This window comes from Mercenaria mercenaria, chromosome 2 (assembly GCF_021730395.1).
Source record: "Mercenaria mercenaria strain notata chromosome 2, MADL_Memer_1, whole genome shotgun sequence".
In the NCBI taxonomy this organism is placed as follows: domain Eukaryota; kingdom Metazoa; phylum Mollusca; class Bivalvia; order Venerida; family Veneridae; genus Mercenaria; species Mercenaria mercenaria.
In genome coordinates this window covers 72,172,231-72,194,206 of record NC_069362.1, presented here as the reverse complement: position 1 = coordinate 72,194,206, position 21,976 = coordinate 72,172,231, and the positions used below count along the sequence as shown (strand labels likewise).

The 21,976-nt window shown below is 35.7% G+C and overlaps 1 protein-coding gene across 1 annotated transcript; it reads left to right on the top strand.

Moving 5' to 3' along the window:
• The first annotated feature begins 892 nt into the window (after nt 1-892).
• LOC123562275 (glutamyl aminopeptidase-like) lies at nt 893-21,733 on the top strand. Its single transcript, XM_053536926.1, has 18 exons — nt 893-2,673; nt 2,992-3,133; nt 5,252-5,389; nt 7,135-7,255; nt 7,715-7,869; nt 12,592-12,705; nt 12,960-13,094; nt 13,344-13,475; nt 14,001-14,164; nt 14,369-14,448; nt 14,874-15,010; nt 15,270-15,473; nt 15,651-15,724; nt 16,224-16,328; nt 16,487-16,657; nt 17,088-17,228; nt 17,434-17,515; nt 21,336-21,733. Exons 1-18 carry the CDS (start codon nt 2,024-2,026, stop codon nt 21,477-21,479), a joined length of 2,889 nt encoding a protein of 962 aa, XP_053392901.1. The 5' UTR covers nt 893-2,023; the 3' UTR covers nt 21,480-21,733.
• The last annotated feature ends 243 nt before the right edge of the window (nt 21,734-21,976 follow it).

The following is a 21,976-nucleotide window of genomic DNA, read 5'->3' as shown; positions in this document are numbered from 1 at the left end:
TGAAATTAAAATCTCTTCATGAATGGGAGAGTTATGGACCGGACAGGAAAAAAGCCCTGTTGACCTTTGACCTCCAATTGTGACCTTGACCTTTGAGTTAGGGGTCTGGGATTTGCATATGACACGTCATCTCATTATGGGGAACATTTGTGCCAAGTTATACTAAAATCCCTTCAAGATGGGAGAGTTGTAGACCGGACAGGAAAAAAGCCCTGTTGACCTTTGACCTCCAATTGGGACCTTGACCTTTGAGCTAGGGGTCCGGGTTTTGCGCATGACACGTCGTCTCATCATGGGGAACATTTGTGCCAAGTAATATTAAAATCCCTTCATGGATGACAGAGTTATGGACCGGACACGAAATTGCGGACGGACAGAAGGACGGACAGACGGAATGACGGAAAAGTGCATTCCTAAAGTCCCAGAAACTGGTTTTCAACCGGTAGGGGACTAATAAGTTCAGTGGCGAACTGTTACACACCCAAACACGGGGGTGCATTGTTCCGAACTGTTGTCAAGCAATGACGTTCAGAAGCCAGCTGTTGCCAAGCAAAACACGATGATGTCTTGTACTGAGCTGTTTTCACACTCATCATAATGACATTCAGAAGCGAGCTGTTGCTAAGCGTAACACGATGGTGTGTTATACAATGCTCTTGACGATGCCTCTTTTATTTTGCTGGCTGCTGTCAAGTACCCTAGCACCCCTCCCCCTCCATAAAGACGTTCAGAAAAGAGTTGTCAAGTCTAACACGACCATGTCCCTTATTGAGCTGTTGTCAAGCTCACCCCAGTGACGTTCAGAAAGGAGTTGTTGTCAAGCCTAACATGATGATGTATTGTATTGATCTGTTGCCAAGCCAACCACAATGACGTACATAAGCCAGCTGTTGTAAAGCCTAACACCACGATGTTTTATACTGAGCTGTTGTCAAGCCAACCATAATGGAGTTCAGAAGCCAACTATCGCCAAGCCTATCATGATGATGGATTGTTTTGAGCTTTTCTTAAGTTGTCTGCGCTCTTCCCTATAAATACGTTCAGAAAAGAGTTACTGTTAAGTCTGTTGTCAAGCTTGTCTCCCAATGTCGTTCAATCAAGCCTGACAATGAGTGTCGTGAGCTGTTGTCAAGTCTACTATAATACTGTTGAGAAGCGAACTGTCACCAAGCCTACGGCTCGTAGCAAGCTACTGTTATAAATAACACAATAACGTCATGTAGTGAGCTGCTGTCAACCCAATAGTGGCCTATCACAATAACGTCCGTAATTGAGCGGCAGACAAGCCTAACCCCATGTGATCGTTTTTCGCAGCGAAACGTAGGCACACAAAATAATGTCTAGTCACGAACTGACCGTTATCATATGTTGCACAAAGACGTTTCAGTCGCACGCAATGTCTTTGCAAAGAAGCAATCGTCCTAATCATGTCTTACGACATGCCGTTAAACATGGTTAATAATATAGGAGCAGAATGATAAAAATGACGAACGTCTCTTTAATTCACACTGTTTGACAAACCTAATATATACTAATAGTGTTCATATTCTATAATGTATAGTACATGTATGTCTTAGCCAAATGATCGCAAAACTTTAATGTGAATGAACAAACAACTTTGTATAAAAACGTATTAATTGCATTTAATTTTAGTTAACATAAAACATCTGTGAAAAGGAGGGACAGCGTGCGTACAGGCATGGGTGTTTCTGGTACTTCAACAAATAACTGAACTGTATACATTTGTAATATCATTGTAAAGGCAGTAATAAGATGACTGTGTTAACATGTTCATCTAGGCAAAGTAACATTCTGAATTTAAAAGCTTATCAAGTGTTATATTAAATCTCTATATCAGTGGAAACATTTCAACGTTTCTATGCACATCTCTAATACTGGTATCAAGTATTGCATATATAATTAAATGCAAGGTGGTTTATGTGCTACTTGTTTGTCGCACTATCGAAATAGGTGAAAAATTGTTGTCTGAGTTTACAGTGTTAAAATTTATGTATAATGAAAGATGGCTGCAAATAAAAGACTGATTTATTTTCTTGGATTTTTAGTTGTTGTATTACCAGTAATCGTTGGAATATTAGTATGGCAGTTACTTCCAGACTGTGATGCAGATGATAAAAAAGGCGGGAATAAGGATGAAATCAAGGGCACCCCGCAGACAACAGCTCAACCACGTAATAAAGGTACCACAGAAAAGGGCACCCCGCAGACAACAGCTCTGCCACTTAATAAAGGTACCACAGAAGAGCCATTCGAGGACGGTCCTTGGAAAAACCTGCGGTTACCGAAAACAGTCGTGCCGATTCATTACGAAGTAACTCTTTTTCCCGACTTTTACGAAGACCATGAAACATTTTATGGAAACATTACGACGGAACTTTATGTTCAGACAACCACGAACATTGTCATGGTGCATATCAAATATCTGAATATATCACAAACCAATATATCCACGGACATTGGTCGCACAGACAGTATACCAATCAAGAGGACATTTGAATATGGACCACATGAGTTCTGGGTGGTAGAAACTGAAACTCCTCTAAAGTTTAACACGACAGTGTACCTGCATATGACATTCAGCGGATCACTAACGCGTTCTATAGTCGGCTTCTATAAAAGCTCGTACATCAACTCAGATACTAACAAATCCAGGTAAATATTTGTGCAGTGTCACGATAAAACTGACCATCGAGAAGAGAAAACTAATTAATTAAAATAAGCCTCATAAGCCTCTTATTAGATCTAATGCAGAATGTATATGTATCATGAAAATATATGTAAAAGCTTTAACGCACATGTCTCAATTCTGCAACATCATGTTATGAATAATTATTTTCAAGAAATAAGCATTTTAATTTACTTTTGCAATGATATGTAATTAACCAATATCAGCTTCACACGCAAGTCTCTCTTTTACTTGTGTATCTCGGTAACCGAAATAATTCATATGATGTATTTATGGGATTTCAGTTCTATTGCAACAACCAAGTTTGAGCCAGTGGCAGCACGTCGAGCATTCCCTTGTTTTGACGAACCTAACATCAAGGCAGAATACACAGTCCACCTTGTACACCGACCCACATTTAAGGCACTGTCTAATATGCCTGCTAATGTAAGTGAATATTGTTAAATGGTAAATGATTTATCTAATTAATAGTATTCCCAGTTACAAAAAACAACATATAATCGTGTTCTTGAGTTTGAGACTACCACTTTAGGGTGACCCGGTAGTCTAGTGGTAATACGCTTGACTGTCAATCCAGAGGTCCGGTGTTCGAATCCCGGTCCAGACACTGGATGCTCTTTAGTGTATGTTTGCTCGTAGCGGAAAATAATTAAGTAAAGCCTATTCGGCTTTTCTTAGAAACTGAGCCGAAAGGTGACACAAAAACGAAATGTGAAGTACTAAGTTTTGCACAATAAATGCATTCTTCAACCCATCCAAAGTGCTTTTCTTGCTTTATAATTGAAGCAAAGTCCTAATTTGGTATGATTTGCATCTTTTGTTGACCAGATTTATATAGCGCCCTTTTCATGATAGACACGTTCAAAAGCTCTTTACAAAGCGAAAACGCAGCCTTTCATCCTCTACTAGTACAGACACAGAGCGATCTGACCAGAGGGACAGAGTGAGATAAAGCCATCAGAATAGATGGAGAGAAATTTATTTTAGATACAGTCCTGTCTGGCTAACTTCTTAGCCTAGCTGTTTGCGAATAGACAGTCTGGTTCTTTAGCGTGCAATTTAACGACAATGTCAACTGATCGATCAAAAAGATATATATGCGACATATATATTTCATCCTCTGCAACAAGCGGGAGCTTTTTTTCTTGGAGTTGACTTATACTACAACGGCACAATTACTAATTATACAGAGAAAGTTGTATATTGACGTTTGACTGTATTATAAAGAACTGTCTTTTAATGTAGTGGATCGGCAAAGTACATATTCTGCGTATGCGATCTGTGCGCGGTGAGCTAATTTACGTACGAAGAATGTTGAAAACGTAATAATACGGAAATTCTCGAGTGCCATGACGGGTCCACAACCTCAAATGTTAACACTATGTTAGCACTTAACTTACCTTAACTGTTTATCCCGGAAGAAAAATTCATTGGTCGTTATGGTAGTATTACAAGGAGTCAACACTTGCTGGTTGTGTCCTTCCTAAGCGTGCTTGTTATTAACTCCACAAGAATGCTACTTCAGTACGTAGAAAAATATTATGAATCGGGTTATAGTAATAATATTGGAAATCTTTTTTTTTTCACAAAAATCCTAAATTAATATGTTGTTTCATACAAAGACTAATATTAGGTTATTTAACATTGTTCTGTATATTTGGACGAGTACCCAGCTGAGAAAACCATATTGGACGAGCCGCTACCCAGCTGAGAAAACCATATTGGACGAGCCTAGCGGCGGCTCGTCCAGTATGGTTTTCTCAGCTGGGTACTCGTCCAAATACATCTCGTATTGTACAGTTCAAAGTTAAATAACCTTTTTATTCTATATCTACTAGTATTTTATTTAAGTTTAAATTAAAATGATATTTCTGCCTTCCTCATTTCAAGACGCATAATCTAATTCTGTACATAGAGCGCCTACTTCACCCGATTTACATTCGCAACATTTTCACGCGTTTCGCGCTTTATCGTATGTTTAACATAGGACTTTTTGAACCGTCCAAATACAGAAAAATACAGGCTTTTTGTGGTACGCACGTCCAATAAGGTGATGTATTGTACGGTCACGTGATGCAAATGAATGCTCACGATTGGATAGATAAAACAGATATAGAATAAAAGTATATATTCCAAGTTTACTCCTAATAAATGTCTTCAGTGTTCCTAGTAAGAAAAGTCAATATTCTAATGAACTTTGATATTAAATTTATTTGATTTAATTACCTTAGTTATTCAGAATAAGTATTTGAAGCATTGAAGCATTGCATGCGACTTGCAAACTGTGTATCATTGAAGGTTCCATGTACACTGCCATATAAATATATCTGCGGATGTCTCCAAATTGTATTTTTGTACTTGTATAAATGTTGAGTTCTAGCTTCTCAGTACAGGGTTAGAGTGCGTGGGTGGTAGCTTGCATTTCTACTACCGTCCATGCAACGTTTTCATTTATGTCATCTTTTTCTATTTTTGTTTAAGATGTGTTTATGTCACAATTGGTGTTTAATACTAAGCTATTTAGAACTAATTCACTATTTTCAGGAAACAGAGGTGTGGGCAGGTGATCAGAAAATGAGTATCACAAGTTTCCAGCGATCTGTCAAAATGAGCACCTATCTCGCCTGTTTCATCGTCTGCGACTTTGAATTTCTGGAGAATACAAGTGCAAGCGGAATTACGGTGCTTGTTGCTTTCTTAGTACTCCGTTTTTTTATGTATATTTAAAATGAGGCAAAATATATGTTTCCCTTCATTGTAACATTAATCATATTTACACACTAAAAACTGATGTTAACGTTAAACATATAGCATATTAGCTGCAAGTCTAAAGAAGAATTAATCCAGTCGCTGTAAGATGTGGTGATACATATAGGCACAAGCATAAACAAGTCACTGTAAGATGTGGTGATACATAGAGGCACAAGCATAAACAAGTCACTGTAAGATGTGGTGATACATAGAGGCACAGCTAACAATCAGTAAATGCGTGATACTAGAGACAGCATAAACAAGTCACTGTAAGATGCGGTGATACATATAGGCACAAGCATAAACAAGTCACTGTAAGATGCGGTGATACATATAGGCACAAGCATAAGATGCGGTGATACATATAGGCACAAGCATAAACAAGTCACTGTAAGATGCGGTGATACATAGAGGCACAAGCATAAACAAGTCACTGTAAGATGTGGTGATACAAAGAGGCACAAGCATAAACAAGTCACTGTAAGATGCGGTGACATATACAGGCACAAGCATAAACAAGTCACTGTAAGATGTGGTGATACATATAGGCACAAGCATAAACAAGTCACTGTAAGATGCGGTGATACATATAGGCACAAGCATAAACAAGTCACTGTAAGATGCGGTGATACATAGAGGCACAACCGTAAACCAGTCAATGTGATGAAACAAATAGGCACAAATGTAAACCAGTCTCTGTAAGATGTGGGGATACATATAGTCACAAGCGTAAACCAGTCACTGTAAAATGTGGTGATACATATAGGCACAAGCATAAACCAGTCACTGTAAAATGTGGTGATACATATAGGCACAAGCATAAACCAGTCACTGTAAAATGTGGTGATACATATAGGCACAAGCATAAACCAGTCACTGTAAAATGTGGTGATACATATAGGCACAAGCGTAATATGTGGTGATACATTTGCATTTAGGCACAAGCGTTAATCAGTCACTGTAAGATATGGTGATACATATAGGCACAAGCATAAACAAGTCACTGTAAAATGTGGTGATACATATAGGCACAAGCATAAACCAGTTACTGTAAAATGTGGTGATACATATAGGCACAAGCATAAACAAGTCACTGTAAAATGTGGTGATACATATAGGCACAAGCAACGTCAGAAATGTGGTGATACATATAGGCACAAGCGTAATATGTGGTGATACATTTGCATTTAGGCACATGCGTAAGCCAGTCACTGTAAGATGTGGTGATACATATAGGCACAAGCTTAAACAAGTCATTGCGAGATGTGGTGATACATAAAGGCACAAGCGTAAACCAGTCATTGTAAGATGTGGCGATATATTTAGGCACAAACTTAAACCTGTCATGTGCAAAATGCGGTGATACATTTAGGCACAAGCGTAAACCAGTCATTGTAAGATGTGGCGATGTATTTTGGCACAAGCTTAAACCTGTCACTGCAAAATGAGGTGATACATTTAGGCACAAGCGTAAACCAGTCATTGTAAGATGTGGTGATATATTTTGGCACAAGCATAAACCTGTCACTGCAAAATGTGGTGATACATTTAGGTACAAGAGTTAATCAGTCACTGTAATATATGATGATACCTTTAGGCGGCACATGCGTAAACCTGTCACTGTAAGATGTGGTGATGCATTTTATAGGCACAAGCGTATTTTCTATATTTTACAGGTCCGTTTGTACGCGCCACCTGACCGCGTCAATCAGACGAAGTTCGCCTTAGATGTGGCCATAACAGCTGTAGATTTATACACGAAGATGTTCAATGTTTCTTACCCCTTACCGAAACTAGGTAGGTACAGGTAATTGTTCCATGATAAGCGTACGGAAATGATCAGTTTGAAGTATATACAAGACAATCTTCGTTAAAGCTTATGCAACTTAGAACATATATTTGTCAAAATACTATTAAACCCAACGTGGTAAGTATGTGTATTATTTTGTCGTACTATGTGTGTTATCCTTCCGTTGTTACTCGCACTGAGACAGATACAAGGTTAATCCATCAGTAAACTGGAGAACATTGTCAACTTACAATGATACATATGCAGGAAAATGCAGTCTGTGGATGTTGCACCGTTTTGTAACGCTTGTCATATTAAGACCTGGCATTCACCTTACGAAGCCTGCTTTCATGAGCATGTGAAGCGCCAGTCAGCCAAATATATAGCCTATATAAAAAGTGCAATTACAGATAGAAAGTTTGTTCTTCAACTGATTGTGTCTGTATAATTATTATGTACGTTTCCAGACCTTATTTCCATTCCTGATTTTGTATCTGGAGCCATGGAGAATTGGGGATTAATAACATTCCGGGAAACAAATATACTGTATGACCCCGAGCAGTCGTCGTCTGCGAACAAACAAAGAGTTGCGACCGTGGTCGCTCACGAAGTCTCACATCAGGTAAGCACGGGAACCTTAAGCTTTTTAACAGCTTCTCAACTTAAAAAATCAACTGTTGTCACTCTATGGTCAAGCCACGGGTTCCATCAGGACTAGTAGTATAGGTTCCGGTTTAACGCCACGACTGCGCTTGCGTGAGATGACGTCATAGCAGATGCGTGGCGGCCATTTTGAATTCTATTTTTAGTATGACATAATCTTTCTTTTTTAAGAATGACTACACGTCTAGCGTGTGTTGATTTAAGGCCGGATGGACGGACAATAAAAGGTTAACATGTCAAAGTTAATCCTTTTAAAGTCACCACAATCTCTGGCGTGTATTTATTCAAGAGCGGATGCGTTAACAATAGCCTATTCAACTGTCAACTGTTAATTCCTGTAAAGTCAGCACAATGTTTGGCGTGTATTTATTCAAGTGCGGATGCATTAACAATAGGCTATTCAACTGTCAAAGTCAATCCCTTTAAAGTCAGCACAATGTCTGGCGTGTATCTATTTAAGAGCAGATGCGTCAACAATAACCTATTCAACTGTCAAAGTCAGTCCCTTTTGAAGTAGTCACAATGTCTGACATGTGTTTAGTTAAGGCCCAATACTTTAACAATACTGAATGTTGTCAAAACGTTAGAGTTTTGTTTCCTAATTGAACGAGTTTTTACTTGCTCGTATGACATTGCATTTTCTAAACAACTCATAAACCTAAACATGTTATATTACCAGTCTAATCACTCTTAATGATACATGCTGCGCTTATCTAGAGAAATGAGTGTATATTTGGACTAACAATTAAATATAAACAAAATTACACTTACCAATAACATATAAAGGACTGCTACTCCATTTTAAATCAGTATTGCAGTTGTTTCTTTTTGTTTGTTTTTTTACTACAGTGTACATACACTTATTTAAAAAAGGAACGAACTTATTCTAAAATACAAGCCTATTATATACAATTTCGAAAGCGGTGAAAATTCAGAGGCAGTGGATTTAATGGTTTTTTGTGGCTTACTAAAACAATTGAGCTTTAAAATTGCAACCAATCACGGAGGCCAAAAGTGTTTGGTATTCGCATTCTTTCAAGTAAAAGTGTTCTAATCACATGCATTTCTGAATGGTGTTTTGGGATGTCCAGTTTGATAAAGATATTGTTATCAATACGAAACTCGGTAACACCATATGCATTTGTTAAAGAAATACAGCCATTTAGAAGTTCAATTTTTAATGTTTAAACAAATGTTAAATTGTTTTTAGCTATGGCCTTTGAATAGTCCACTTGTTCAGAGGCACCCTCGTTATTTATCTTTGTCATGTCAACAGAGCACACTTCATTTTCAGGAAACATCACTAAATCACAAGCTTGTACATGCTCCCTTACCATGAAATTGTCTTCTGACATATAGACTAAAGATACACTTACCTGGCCAAAATGATTATTACCGACACCAGAAAAAAAAGAGAAAAATCCACTGCATCCCTAAATTTAACAATTATGGTAATTAAAGGTGCAATCCAAAATGATGAAGTAAAATTAATGATATTCATCATTATTTAAAAGAATAAAAGTCGTTCCTTTTTCAGTAATGTCTTTAACAAGTGTGGACAATATTTAACATGTACATACATGGCTTGAATGGGATTTATAAGTCAATATTTTTTGACCTCAGATCGGCTTACGATTAGATTTGAAATACTTTCATTCACTCGAGACACTGCAGATTTATGGTCATGGTCACACTGAGATCAAAATGTATTCAGTTTGTTGGACGTCTTTAATTGAACAGTTTGAAGATTCAAACGAAATTGAACAATGTTCACAAAAGACGGTGCAGAGCGCATGTTCCATGACTTGTTCATATGCAAGGTCATACTGTCAAAATAATCAAGTTATGTTTTTTCAGTATGTACTTTGCATGCTAATTTATTTAAAGAATATTTGGATGAAATTTACTCACATTCAAGATTGTCAGGCATGTTGGATACTCCTCAAGTAGTATTAATCATCAAACTTTATTCTTGTTATTTTTATGTCCTTGTTTTATTGAGATCTCCTTTTTTATATTCACGAACAATTTATCATGCAATTACTTACCTTTTATGTAACTATCCACATGTCTTATGTGAAACTTTATATGGCCGAGTGCTAAAACCGACACTTTTTTTAAAATGGCTGGTAAATAATTTAAAATGAGTTTTAAATCCCAAATGATTGTATTGAAATTTTTTTGTGGCTTAATTATCGTATTTTGAAGTTACTGGTCACGTCCGTTGAGGCTTCACAAGCAAGTCTTAAAATTTGCCCACAAAATGACAAGCTTCGTAAGCGCCTAGCGGTTCTTTGTATTAGTAATCTTTTGAAACATTACATAATGCTGAATGGATTTATAATCAATATTAGAGCTTGTCGTATAAGCTCTGCTGACTAATCAGAACATTGTTTTGCTGTGAATTAATTCACTGTCATGTAAGATATCAAAGTGTAAGGATCAGGTAAGCTTACTTTGACGCATTTTACGCGTGAGTGACCCCATATTCTTTTAGTGTTAACAATTAAATAGTACTCGTCAAAACCTTTCATAGATTACCAAACACTGCTATAGCCGTTCCAACAATAAGGGAGAAATTTTTTCGCATGAGTGATTTCACTTCCGCTTTTACAACACGAACTGATAGACGTTGTCAAACCATTTCGAAGGATACCAAACATGGGTATATTCGGTTGAGTAATAAAGGAGAAAACCGATATTTTACGCATGAGTGATTTCATATCCGGTTGGATGTCCGCAATCGTTAGTTCTTGTCAAGCGTTTTCGTTTGACACCAAGATTGTGAAAATCGGTTAATAAATAGAGGAGAAATTACATTTTGAAGATTTTGGTTGCGAAATTTGAATTTACCGCCCAAAAAGTTTGCAGTGACGTCACAAATCTTTAATATTTAAACGCCAATATCTTGAGAATGGACCAAAATAGAGGCATACACTTCACATTTTCTGAACCCACGTGACGAGATCTTTCACAATAGTTAATTGGAAAGTTTTAGATAGAGGTTTAAAAATCGCTGTTACGTATAATAATTCGATAACGGTTAAAATCAAATCGAGAACCCCATATTCATTTTAAAGATAATGACCTATTCTATCCAATGGCGGGCAATATTTTAAAATCGATAACGTAAATGGTTGCCCTAGAGACCAAAAACTGATCTGGAGGTTTAACTTTTCTTTGATTATTAAATTTGCATGAAACAAACATTTCCTTAGTAAAAAACATAACTTTCTGATTATTTTGATGTATGGTACACGCAGTATTAAAAGACAATGGCAAAGATATGTAGAAACGTTTTTTTTTTTTCACTACATAAATTACATTAAAATGTTCTTCCAAAACTTTCTCTCTAAAAATCGTCAAAATTGAACAATTTTAATCCGTTACCATGACATTTTTAATCCTCAGTATTCACGATGAAAAGAAGTATTTCAAATCTAATCGTAAGCCGATCTCAAGTCAAAAAATATTGACTTATAAATCCCATTCAAGCCTTAACATGTATGTACTTGTTGAATATTGTCCACACTTGTTAAAGACATTACTAAAAAAGGAACGACTTTTAATTCAATTTATTCTTTTAAATAATGATGGATATCATTAATTTTACTTCATCATTTTTGATTGCACCTTTAATTACCATAATTGTTAAATTTAAGGATGCAGTGGATTTTTTTTTATTTGTTTTTCTGGTGTCGGTAATAATCGTTTAGGCCAGGTAAGTGTATCTTTAGTCTATATGCCAGAAGACAATTTGATGGTAAGAGAGCATGTACAAGCTTGTGATTTAGTGATGTTTCCTGAAAATGAAGTGTACTCTGTTGACGTGACAAAGATAAAAAACGAGGGTGCCTCTGGACAAGTGGACTATTCAAGGGCCATAGCTCTTTGTAGAAGTATATTACAATATCTTCTACCGTTTTTGTCAAAAAGAAAGTCAAATGTTAAAACATTAAAAATTGAACTTCTAAATGGCTTTTCTTTAACAAATGCATATGGTGTTACCGAGTTTCATATTGATAACAATATCTATATTAAATTGGACATTCCAAAACACCATTCAGAAATGCATGTGTTTGGAACACTTCTACTTGAATTGGCGCATGCTCTGTTACCTTACTTTATGCAACATAACAATCTTTGGTTAACAACATTAACGTGTTTAGTTTCAAATGTAAAGTCATCAAGATTTATCAAAGTCAAAGAATGCGAATACCAAACACTTTTGGCCTCCGTGATTGGTTGCAATTTTAAAGCTCAATTGTTTTAGTTAGCCAAAAAAAAACATTAAATCCACTGCTTCTGAATTTTCACCGCTTTCGAAATTGTATAAAATAGGCTTGTATTTTAGAATAAGTTCGTTCCTTTTTTTCATTAAGTGTATGTAGTAAAAAAAAACAAACAAACAGAAACCAACTGCAATACTGATTTAAAATGGAGTAGCAGTCCTGTATATGTTATTGGTAAGTGTGATTTTGTTTATATTTAATTGTTAGTCAGAATATACACTCATTTCTCTAGATTAGCGCAGCATGTATCATTAAGAGTAATTAGACTGGTAATATAACATGTTTAGGTTTATGTGTTGTTTAGGAAATGCAATTTCATACGAAAAGTACGGTATATAGATACGGATATAATCGCTGTTTTTCAATGTAATTATTTATTTCATATACAGTGGTTCGGCAATCTGGTGACAATGGACTGGTGGCAAGATCTGTGGCTTAACGAGGGATTTGCCTCATTCATGGAGTATATCGGTGCAGCAGAACATCAACCGGACTGGCAGATTGTAAGCTTTATCCTTCATCTCCCATGTAGCGATTTTACACTTCTTCAGTAATTATTTACTTTTGACTTTTTCACTTAATTTTTGTAACAGTATTTTCTTTTGTAAAGATGTAAGATGGCTTATTGTTTGTGTGCTCAACCTATTTGTAAATCGTGACCGCATTTGTTATTGTGAGGGAATATTCCCGAGTTTATGCTGTTCAATTCGACATAGTCTTTCAAACATGTCTTTCTAATGTGTATGGGATTTTTCAGTTAGACTATTTCCTGATAGGCGACCTCCAGCCAGTGATGGTCACTGATGCAGGCGTTGCCTCTCACCCTATTATTGTGCAGGTAGAGGATCCAGCACAGATCAATGCGGTCTTTGACAGTATCTCCTATAGCAAGGTACCGTTCCGTCATCGCTGAGTAATAAATACATTATTATGTAAATCAGTATAAAATTTAATATTTTACAAGGATATTTTAAAGTAGAATAAACCTTAGTTTTATATAGGGACGATCAGACTAGGATTCACTGTAACTACACTGGTATAATTTATCGAGAGCTAAGATTCAAAATACAATAAAACAATTATATCTATGTTTTCAGTACATCAAAGAAATCGTAATTAATCATTTAATTTGACATTTCAGGGTTGTTCAATAATACGAATGTTAGAACACTGGATGGGCAGTGACGCATTCTTTCACGGAGTTTCAAGATATCTAAGGCATTTCCAGTACCAGAACGCTCACACAGATGATCTATGGACATTCCTTGGAAACGTTTGTTTCACACTAATAAAGTTTTACAAGCATGCCATTTCAGTGTTCTAATTCTATCTTATATGATAACAGACTCTCAATCATTCATATCAAAAGATATACTGTCATAACATTTTACAAATTAATTCTAACTATATAAAGACAATTTCCATGATAATTTCATTATGAAAATATCCGTTGTTTTTGTTGTGAAGACAGATTATAATTATGATTAGACATGCGCTGAGCCGAGTGTGAAGACAGTCCCTATCTTATGTTCCCGGTATGTAGACATGCGCTGAGCCGAGTGTGAAGACAGTCCCTGTCTTATGTTCCCAGTATGCGCTGAGCCTAGTGTGAAGACAGTCCTATCTTTTGTTCCCGGTATGTAGATATGCTCTGAGCCGAGTGTGAAAACAGGATCATGTATTTTTTTCCACCAATCTGAGTGTGTAGACAGTTCCTATGATATGTTTCTGTTATGTAGTCATCCCCCGATTTGGGTATGAAGATAATTTCCATAATCTCACGGTTTCTGTTATGTAGATATCCACTGATCTGAGTGTGAAGACAGTAATGGACACGTGGACAAAACAGATGGGTTTGCCTTTTATAAATGTGACTGTTAATGGATCTAAGGTTACCTTGACACAGGAAAGATTTCTCGCAGATTCATCCATACATTATGATCCAAGCGAATCAGAATACGGGTATGTTAGGGAAATAATGCATTCATGACAGACACTTTATAAAGAATATGTAATATTAATCTCGTTAAACATGTCTTTGGTTTATCTTGTTCTTTTTTTTCTTTTTTAACGTAAAACAGAATTCTGTTTATTGCTGATTAGTCAAATTATAAAATTTAGATGCTCAAAATAGTTTTTTAATTAAGGAATTATTATATTTTGAAGATATATGTGGTATATTAAACTGGACTACATGAGAAGTGATGGACAAACTGGAAGTCGTTGGATGATGAAGGAACAGTCAAGTAACCCTTGTTTACATTCTAAAGAAAGGGCCTTTTCATCAGTCTAACATTATTTCTTGTAGCATTTATACAAGTATTCTATATATGCACTGTGTGAGTTACATAAAAGGCGAAGTTAAGCAATATGAAAATCTCGATATATGGAACAAACACACTCCAAAATCACTTCGCAGAACTACAAATATGATATGGAACCTTTAAAGACTTAATAGACGTATGAACTGAATTTGCTTTGCTCGTTGTCATTGCGGAAATCTCGACACACGCTTAAATTAAAACTCATAAAATTTAGATCTGTCCAAATCTACTAATAATTCTTTTATTGCTAAAAACACAAAATTGAAAGAAAAAACAGTTTTCTCGTATATTTCTATAATTACTTTTTTAAACCTAAAACTACAGCCATATTACTATCTTTATTACAGGGACGTTTGATGTTGGTGCTGATATCGAGAAGAATTCATGGATTAAATTTAACTTAAACGAAACTGGATTTTATCGAGTGAATTATCCCGAGTTCCTTTGGAAACGACTCTCAACTGAGCTTGCCGCAGATAATAATGTCGGTGTTACTGTTTATTTCTTTTGAAAAATAATAATAATTATCATGAAAAGGGTGCTATTTATACTCGGTATAATGTTAATCTGGCCTCACAGCAACTAAAGTCGTTGGTCCTTGTAGAAAATATATATACTAGTATTATACAGCTGGCTTAAAGTAATATTTTCAAATTTACCTGAAGTATTTAATGAAACGAATCTAAATTCTAGATTTTTAGATTTTTTTCCAGTGTAGCATAGAGTTATATTTCCCATTTTAGATGCTGAGTATTACAGACAGGGCAAACTTGCTTGATGATGCCTTTAATCTTGCACGTGCTGGTCATCTTAGTTATGACATAGCACTTGATATGACATCCTATCTGGATAAAGAAAGAGAATATCTTCCCTGGAAAAGCACAGCGAATGCATTATCATATCTGTCAACTATGTTGGAATTTACTGGCGACTTCAGTTATCTCCAGGTATTTACAGGGTTCTATTTATCTTTAAAATAAAAAAAAAATCTCTAGAAGTGCAATGTTAAGCATACACGACAAACATATCATGAAGAATATTTCAGATGGTACAGCTTATACCTACTTGTAGATCCTATTCAAGCTAAAAGAAACATTTATATGACAAATGTTTTCTCTTTGAAGGAATACAAAGTAATGAAAGTGTTACCTACATATAAAGAAGTTGGCTGGGTCGACACAGGGTCTCATGTTCGGAGGTAAATTGTATTTATGTCACATATTGCTATTTTCTATTTCTTGAATAAGCTGTAAAATACCAATGAAATAAACGGAAATAAAATCTTTTCTGTCAAACTATTTCAAAAGTACGGTTGACACATTTATGTCAAATACCATACAGATAAACGAAGTAACTGCAAGCAGAACATGTATCATGGATTAATTATTTTGTTACCATTGAAATTACATTATATATAGGGAGAAAGTTTCTAAAAAAGCTTGAAGCTTCCTACTCAATCCTCTCTGTTTGTATATTTGTAAAACTGTAACAGTTGTAACTATATCAATAAATACTGTTTAAACCCAAATAGCAATGAAAGAATCATAAAATCGGGTTCCCGTGAATCTAGCTAGATTTCAAAAATATGTTATTTTAACCCAATACAAAACGATAAATATAAAAGCACACAGTGCAATAGTTCGTGTTTTACTAGTAGATCTTTTTGATGAAAATGGCCAATTTCCTCTTCCATGCAGATTAATGAGATCGACAATTATCTCCCTTACATGTGGAAACGGTCACCCGGGATGTCTCAAAGTAGCAAGACAACGGTTTAGTGACTGGCTTTCTAATGGCACCATGTAAGTAAAGTCTATTTAGATACATCGACTCGTATTTACTGCTTCCGTAATTACGTTTTACCAGTTTTAAATATAGCAGATCCCATAATATATAATATACTATAACTTTTATGATATGTTATAAATGTTGTTTCTTTTTCTTTTTTGTTTTGTTTTAGTATACCTCCAAACTTAAGGTCTGTTATTTACACGTACGGGATGAGATCTGTACAAACTCCGATCGAATGGATGAAGGTGTGGGAGAAATATAAAGCGGAGTCGGTCCCACAAGAGAGGTCGAAACTAATGTCAGCACTTGCACAAACACCGTCAATATCCCTCCTAATGAGGTACAGTTAGCTATGGACTGAAGTTGCTCTTATCCTTAACGTACACAATCTACATCTCATAGTGTGCAGTGCTATTATTAAAGTGAAATGTGAACTAAAAGATTTTTTCTTCTCGCATCTACAAACTGCGCATAAAATTATATCCTGAGGTAGCCACTCGGTCATTCTTCATATAGTTGAAATATGTTTGTGTTCTGACAAAGCCAACAACAAAGGATCTTATCTCTGTATATCATATAACCCTCTTAATATTCAGTTTTCTTAAAGGACACTTTCGTCACTTTTATTCATTTTCTTAAAATATTGCCATGTGTAATACTAGTATATAAATATTACGACAAAAACTACGCTTCCTTTTATTGTTTTAACATGTATGAGTGTTTTTAATTTTGGGATCAAAATGCTACTAACACTGTTTTTTTCTTTACAGATATATTGATTTTGCCAAGGATGAGTCGAATGTTCGATCACAGGATTACTTCACGGTGCTGACCTACATAGCTAGAAACCCAGTAGGTCGTGGACTTGTGTGGAACTGGGTTCGAGATAACTGGCAATACCTTGTTAACAGGTTATTTCTATATTTCCAATATATGTCTACGCTCGTTGAAATAACTATGTCAGCATGTACTGACCTGGAACTTTTCTGTTGGACCGGAAAATTGCAATTTATATAGGGCCTATTAGTTTTTCGTTTTCATTTGAATACACGTAAAGTGCAAAACGTCGCATCATTTATAATGTTTGTTAACGCTGAAGTTTTGTTGATATTTCAGGTTCACTTTATATTCACGGTATTTTGGAAGACTTATTCCGAGCGTCGTCTCAGATTTCAACACCCAGTATCAACTAGAAGAAGTAAGATATTTCTTATGTAGTGAAATTAATTTCATTTATTTATTTTGTTGGGTTTAACGTCGCACCGACACAATTATAGGTCATATGGCGACTTTCCAGCTTTGATGGTGGAGGAAGACCCCAGGTGCCCCTCCGTGCATTATTTCATCACGAGCAGGCACTTAGGTTGAACCACCGTACGCCACCTGGATGGCTTCCTGGCATGAAGAATTCAACGCACCGAGTGAGGCTCGAACCCACATTGATGAGGGGCAGGTAAAAAAATGCAGAAAGAGTAACAGTTTGATTGTGATTCGTTCTGTTGTTCCTGTATACTATGTATTAGCTATCGTTGAGATAAAGTGAGAACATTATATTGTTCCGACTCAGTTAATGTCTTTAGAACAATAAGGTTGTTGATGTATATACCTATAAGAAGATCTCCAGGAAGCAGAGGACATAGTTTGATTGAGTCTGTTTGTGAGAAAGAAATGAAATGTGCAACGTCTCTTAGGCTGCCTTACACTGATCTAAGCAGAGCTCTATCCTACAGTGCTATAGATCAGACTTCAGATCCCGAATAATAAGAAATAATAACAGCTACTAGTATGTATTCAAGAAAACAAACCGAAAACATAGTGCAATAGTTTTGGCAGCCAGTTCTTGCTGACAAATAAGAGCCTTTACAAATGTCAGTAAGAAGAGTATGTGCAAAAGGAAGAGCTGACCAGTTTGAGCGAAGTAAAATGTGTAAGTAGTTAACCTGTACAAGTAAAGAAACACCAGCAGGTGTATAAAGAAGGCTTGAAGATATTGTAACATAACAGTTAATACGTGTATGTGCTTAAAACCTAACATTGAATATGTAGACCCGAGAGAAACTGTCCCTGAATAGTCAACATGTACATGTGCTAAATATTAAACATTGAATATTGAGATCAGGCAGATATTGTATATTAATATTCTGCATGTATTTATGCTTATGCAGTGCTATCTCGGTTCAATAGTCACTATTTGATATGTTCCAGGCATCTTAATACTCAATGTTAATATTATAGAACCATAGCTGTATGGTTCTCCTAACTTATTAACATGTATATGTTAATGCTGTATTACATATCTCTAGTGTTTCCATACTCATTGTTTAATATTAACATGTCTACAAAAAACAGAGAAACATTGATATAGATTGTAATGCAATAGATAATAAAGATTTACTCGTATCAGCACAGCCATTGCACAGTTCTTAAAAAAGAGATATAAGTCAATTAGTGCTTGTGAAGCTCTTAATGATGCAATTGTTCTTGTATATAGTTTGCTACATAAATAAATCAGACCTTGATCTCTCTATTATCAAGTCAACCAGTGAGTATACAGATTTTGAATACTGTACGTCAGTTATTGGCTGTGCAAATCCCCCAAAACGTTGCTATATAAGGCTTCCGGCGAGTTCGCACGTCTGAATGACTTCGTTACACACGTAAATCGTTAATCTGGCTCCCGACTAGATATATTTTTATATATGTTCAATTATTGCTCTTATATATTCTGACCGATCTTTCTTGGCTCTGATTATCTATGTTTTGAGAAGAAAAGGGACATAATTATACAAAATTTGAATAGCCTCAAGAGTTATCTCCTTTGAACAACACAGGGTCAGGGTCTGAACACAGACTAGTAAATCGTTCCTGGTGCAGATCTTAAAGACCCTGCTACATAAGCCAACCAGTGGTCGATATACCAAGCTGCGGTTTAGTACAGGCTGCATGCTTTCTATAGATTGGAAACTGTAGGTGGAGAGAAGGGAAATCAACAAGAGGGAGAGAGAACAAACAGCTTCTTTCTGCATATGTGCACGCTGATCGATGTACAGTACAATAAACCAGATGATTAGAATACAAACGGTCTTTACTTGTATATGTGAACGACTGACGTATACACACACCAATTAATGGTTAAGAGTACAAACGGAGTCATTTAGTAGATGTGAACGCTTGTCGGTGTACACACAATTCAACTAATTTAATGGACTACAGTACTAACGGTCTCTTCCTGTACAAGTGATCGCTTGCCGTCACCAAGAGGTTTAGAATACAAACGGCTTCTTTCGGTAGATGTGAAAGTTTGTCGATGTACACAAATATCAAGCAGAGTTTGAAAATACAAACGCTTCTTCCTACACATGTCAACGCTTGTCGATGTACAAAAAATGCAGTATAAAATTTCATGACTTCTTTCTAAAGATGTAAACGCAATGTGAATGTATAGAAAATTCAACCAGACGAGTAAATACAGCTGCTTTCTAAATCTGGAACAATCAACCAGAAGTTTAGATTACAAACGCTTCTTTCAGTAAATGAGAACGCGTGACGATATACAGAAAATTCAACCAGAGGTTTAGAGTACAAATGGCTTCTTCCTGGAGTTGTGAATGCTTGATGACGTACACAGGGGTTAAATGTGAAATTGGCTTCTTCCTGTAGACATGTCTATAGTTAATTCAACCAGGGCTTTAGATAAAAAATGGCTTCTTTCTGGAGACCTCCACTTGTCGATCTACAGAAAAATCAACCAGGGCTTTAGATAAAAAATGGCTTCTTTCTGTAGATCTCACTTGTCGACTACAGAAATCAACAGGCTTTAGAAAAAAATGCTTCTCAGAACTCAACTGTCTTACAAAAATAACGCTTTAGAAAAAAAGCTTTTTTGTGCTCCACTGTCATTACAGAAATCACCGCTTAGATAAATGGTTTTCTGAACCTCTTCGATCTACAGAAAAATCAACAGCTTAGATAAAATGGCTTTTTCTGTAACTCACTTGTCGATACAGAAATACAGGGCTTTAGATAAAAAATGGCTTCTTTCGTAATCTCACTTGTCATTACAGAAATACAGGCTTAGATAAAAATGGCATTCTCTGTAGACATGTGATCTCGAAATCAACAGAGTTAGATATGAATGATTTTCGTAAACGTGAACGCTTGACGAACATATAAAAATCAAGCTGTTTAAAATTTTTAAAAAAAATGGCTTCGTTCTGTAGATGTGAACCCTTGTCGATCTACAGAAAAATTTACCAGAGGTTTAGATAAAAACGGTTGTTTTTTTCTGTAGACATGGATGCTTGTCGATCTATAGAAAATTCAACCTGAAATTTAGATTTAAAAATGGTTTCTTTCTGTAGACGAGGACGCTAGTCGATCTAAAAGAAAAGTCAACTTAAAAATGGTTTCTATCTGTAGACATGAGCGCTTGTCGATCTACAGAAAAATCAACTAGAGCTTTGAAGAACAAATTGCTGACACGCTTGCGAGATGACATACAGCTTATAAATCATTACTGAATCAAGTAACTTAACGTATATCACGGTACAAAACTAAGGTCACTGTACATAAACGAAATTGTCAATACTTTGTTAATTTCATTCGGCCAGAAACCAGTTTGAAAAATCTTACGTGAAACAGGACATTTTATATTTTCATCCAGTCTAAGAAAATATGCGTGCGCATATAGTTTTTATTATATCTTTATAACTTTGGAACATTTTGACCTTTCACATGTTAGCTCTTCAAGATGCCGGTTTTCACCATCGATTATTGTAATCAGTTAGTACAAAGTTCCCATTTAATATTGATAATTTGATTAAAAGCATTTTGATTCTGAAAACAATACATCCACTTTTTTATCTTTATGTCTCATTTGTGATGTGTATAGCAATTACTATGCAAGACGTAGTGGTTTTGTCATATAACAAAAAGTGTTTCATGGAAACCAATTACCTTCATTCTATGTAAGCTTTGTGGAACTAAGAGTTAAATGTTACGAATTTGTATAATTTCAGGTTGAGACATTCTTTAAAAAATATCCAGAAGCGGGTGCCGGGGCCAACGGAAGAAAACAGGCGTTAGAGAGTATCAGACGGAACATAAACTGGATGAAACAAAACAAACACGTGGTTGTAAAATGGCTAAAAGGGAAAATATAACAGAGGCCGGACTCAATACCTACTTTTTATAAAATGCATACGTTATTTGTAGTCACAATGTACATACTTTAAATGGAAATAAAGGTATTTAATTGGAAATAAAGGTGCATTAAATGTGGTAATAAACAGTTGATGTGTGAGCTATGTCAGATGCTTTCCTGTATTCCACTTTCTATTTGTTTTGTGAAACGTGTTTTACTTTTAGGTTGTAAGCTTACAAATGTAATAAACATCATGTTTAGTAGTTTCTGCGATATTTGTTCGAATTTTCTTTTAGTTGACATGTGAGAGTATTGGATGAGGTATCTCCTTAATTTATATCCATTGCTCTTTAAAATAGCTTCAAAATTTCCCGGTAAATATCTTACCCGTACAAATTACTGAGTGTTTCTTTTACTGATTTGAAAATTTGTTTTAAATTTAGTTCTTAATATGTGAGACTACAGGAATATATTGTTTATTCCTTTGGAAACCTAACCAACAGACAAGCCTGTTAG

Excerpts from the sequence above, each read along its gene's own strand:
- LOC123562275 (XM_053536926.1), top strand. The coding sequence starts at position 2,024 with ATGGCTGCAAATAAAAGACTGATTTATTTTCTTGGATTTTTAGTTGTT. Across the intron at positions 14,165-14,368 it reads CCAAGCGAATCAGAATACGG|ATATATGTGGTATATTAAAC; the intron begins GTATGTTAGGGA and ends TATATTTTGAAG. Across the intron at positions 15,725-16,223 it reads ACAGGGTCTCATGTTCGGAG|ATTAATGAGATCGACAATTA; the intron begins GTAAATTGTATT and ends TCTTCCATGCAG.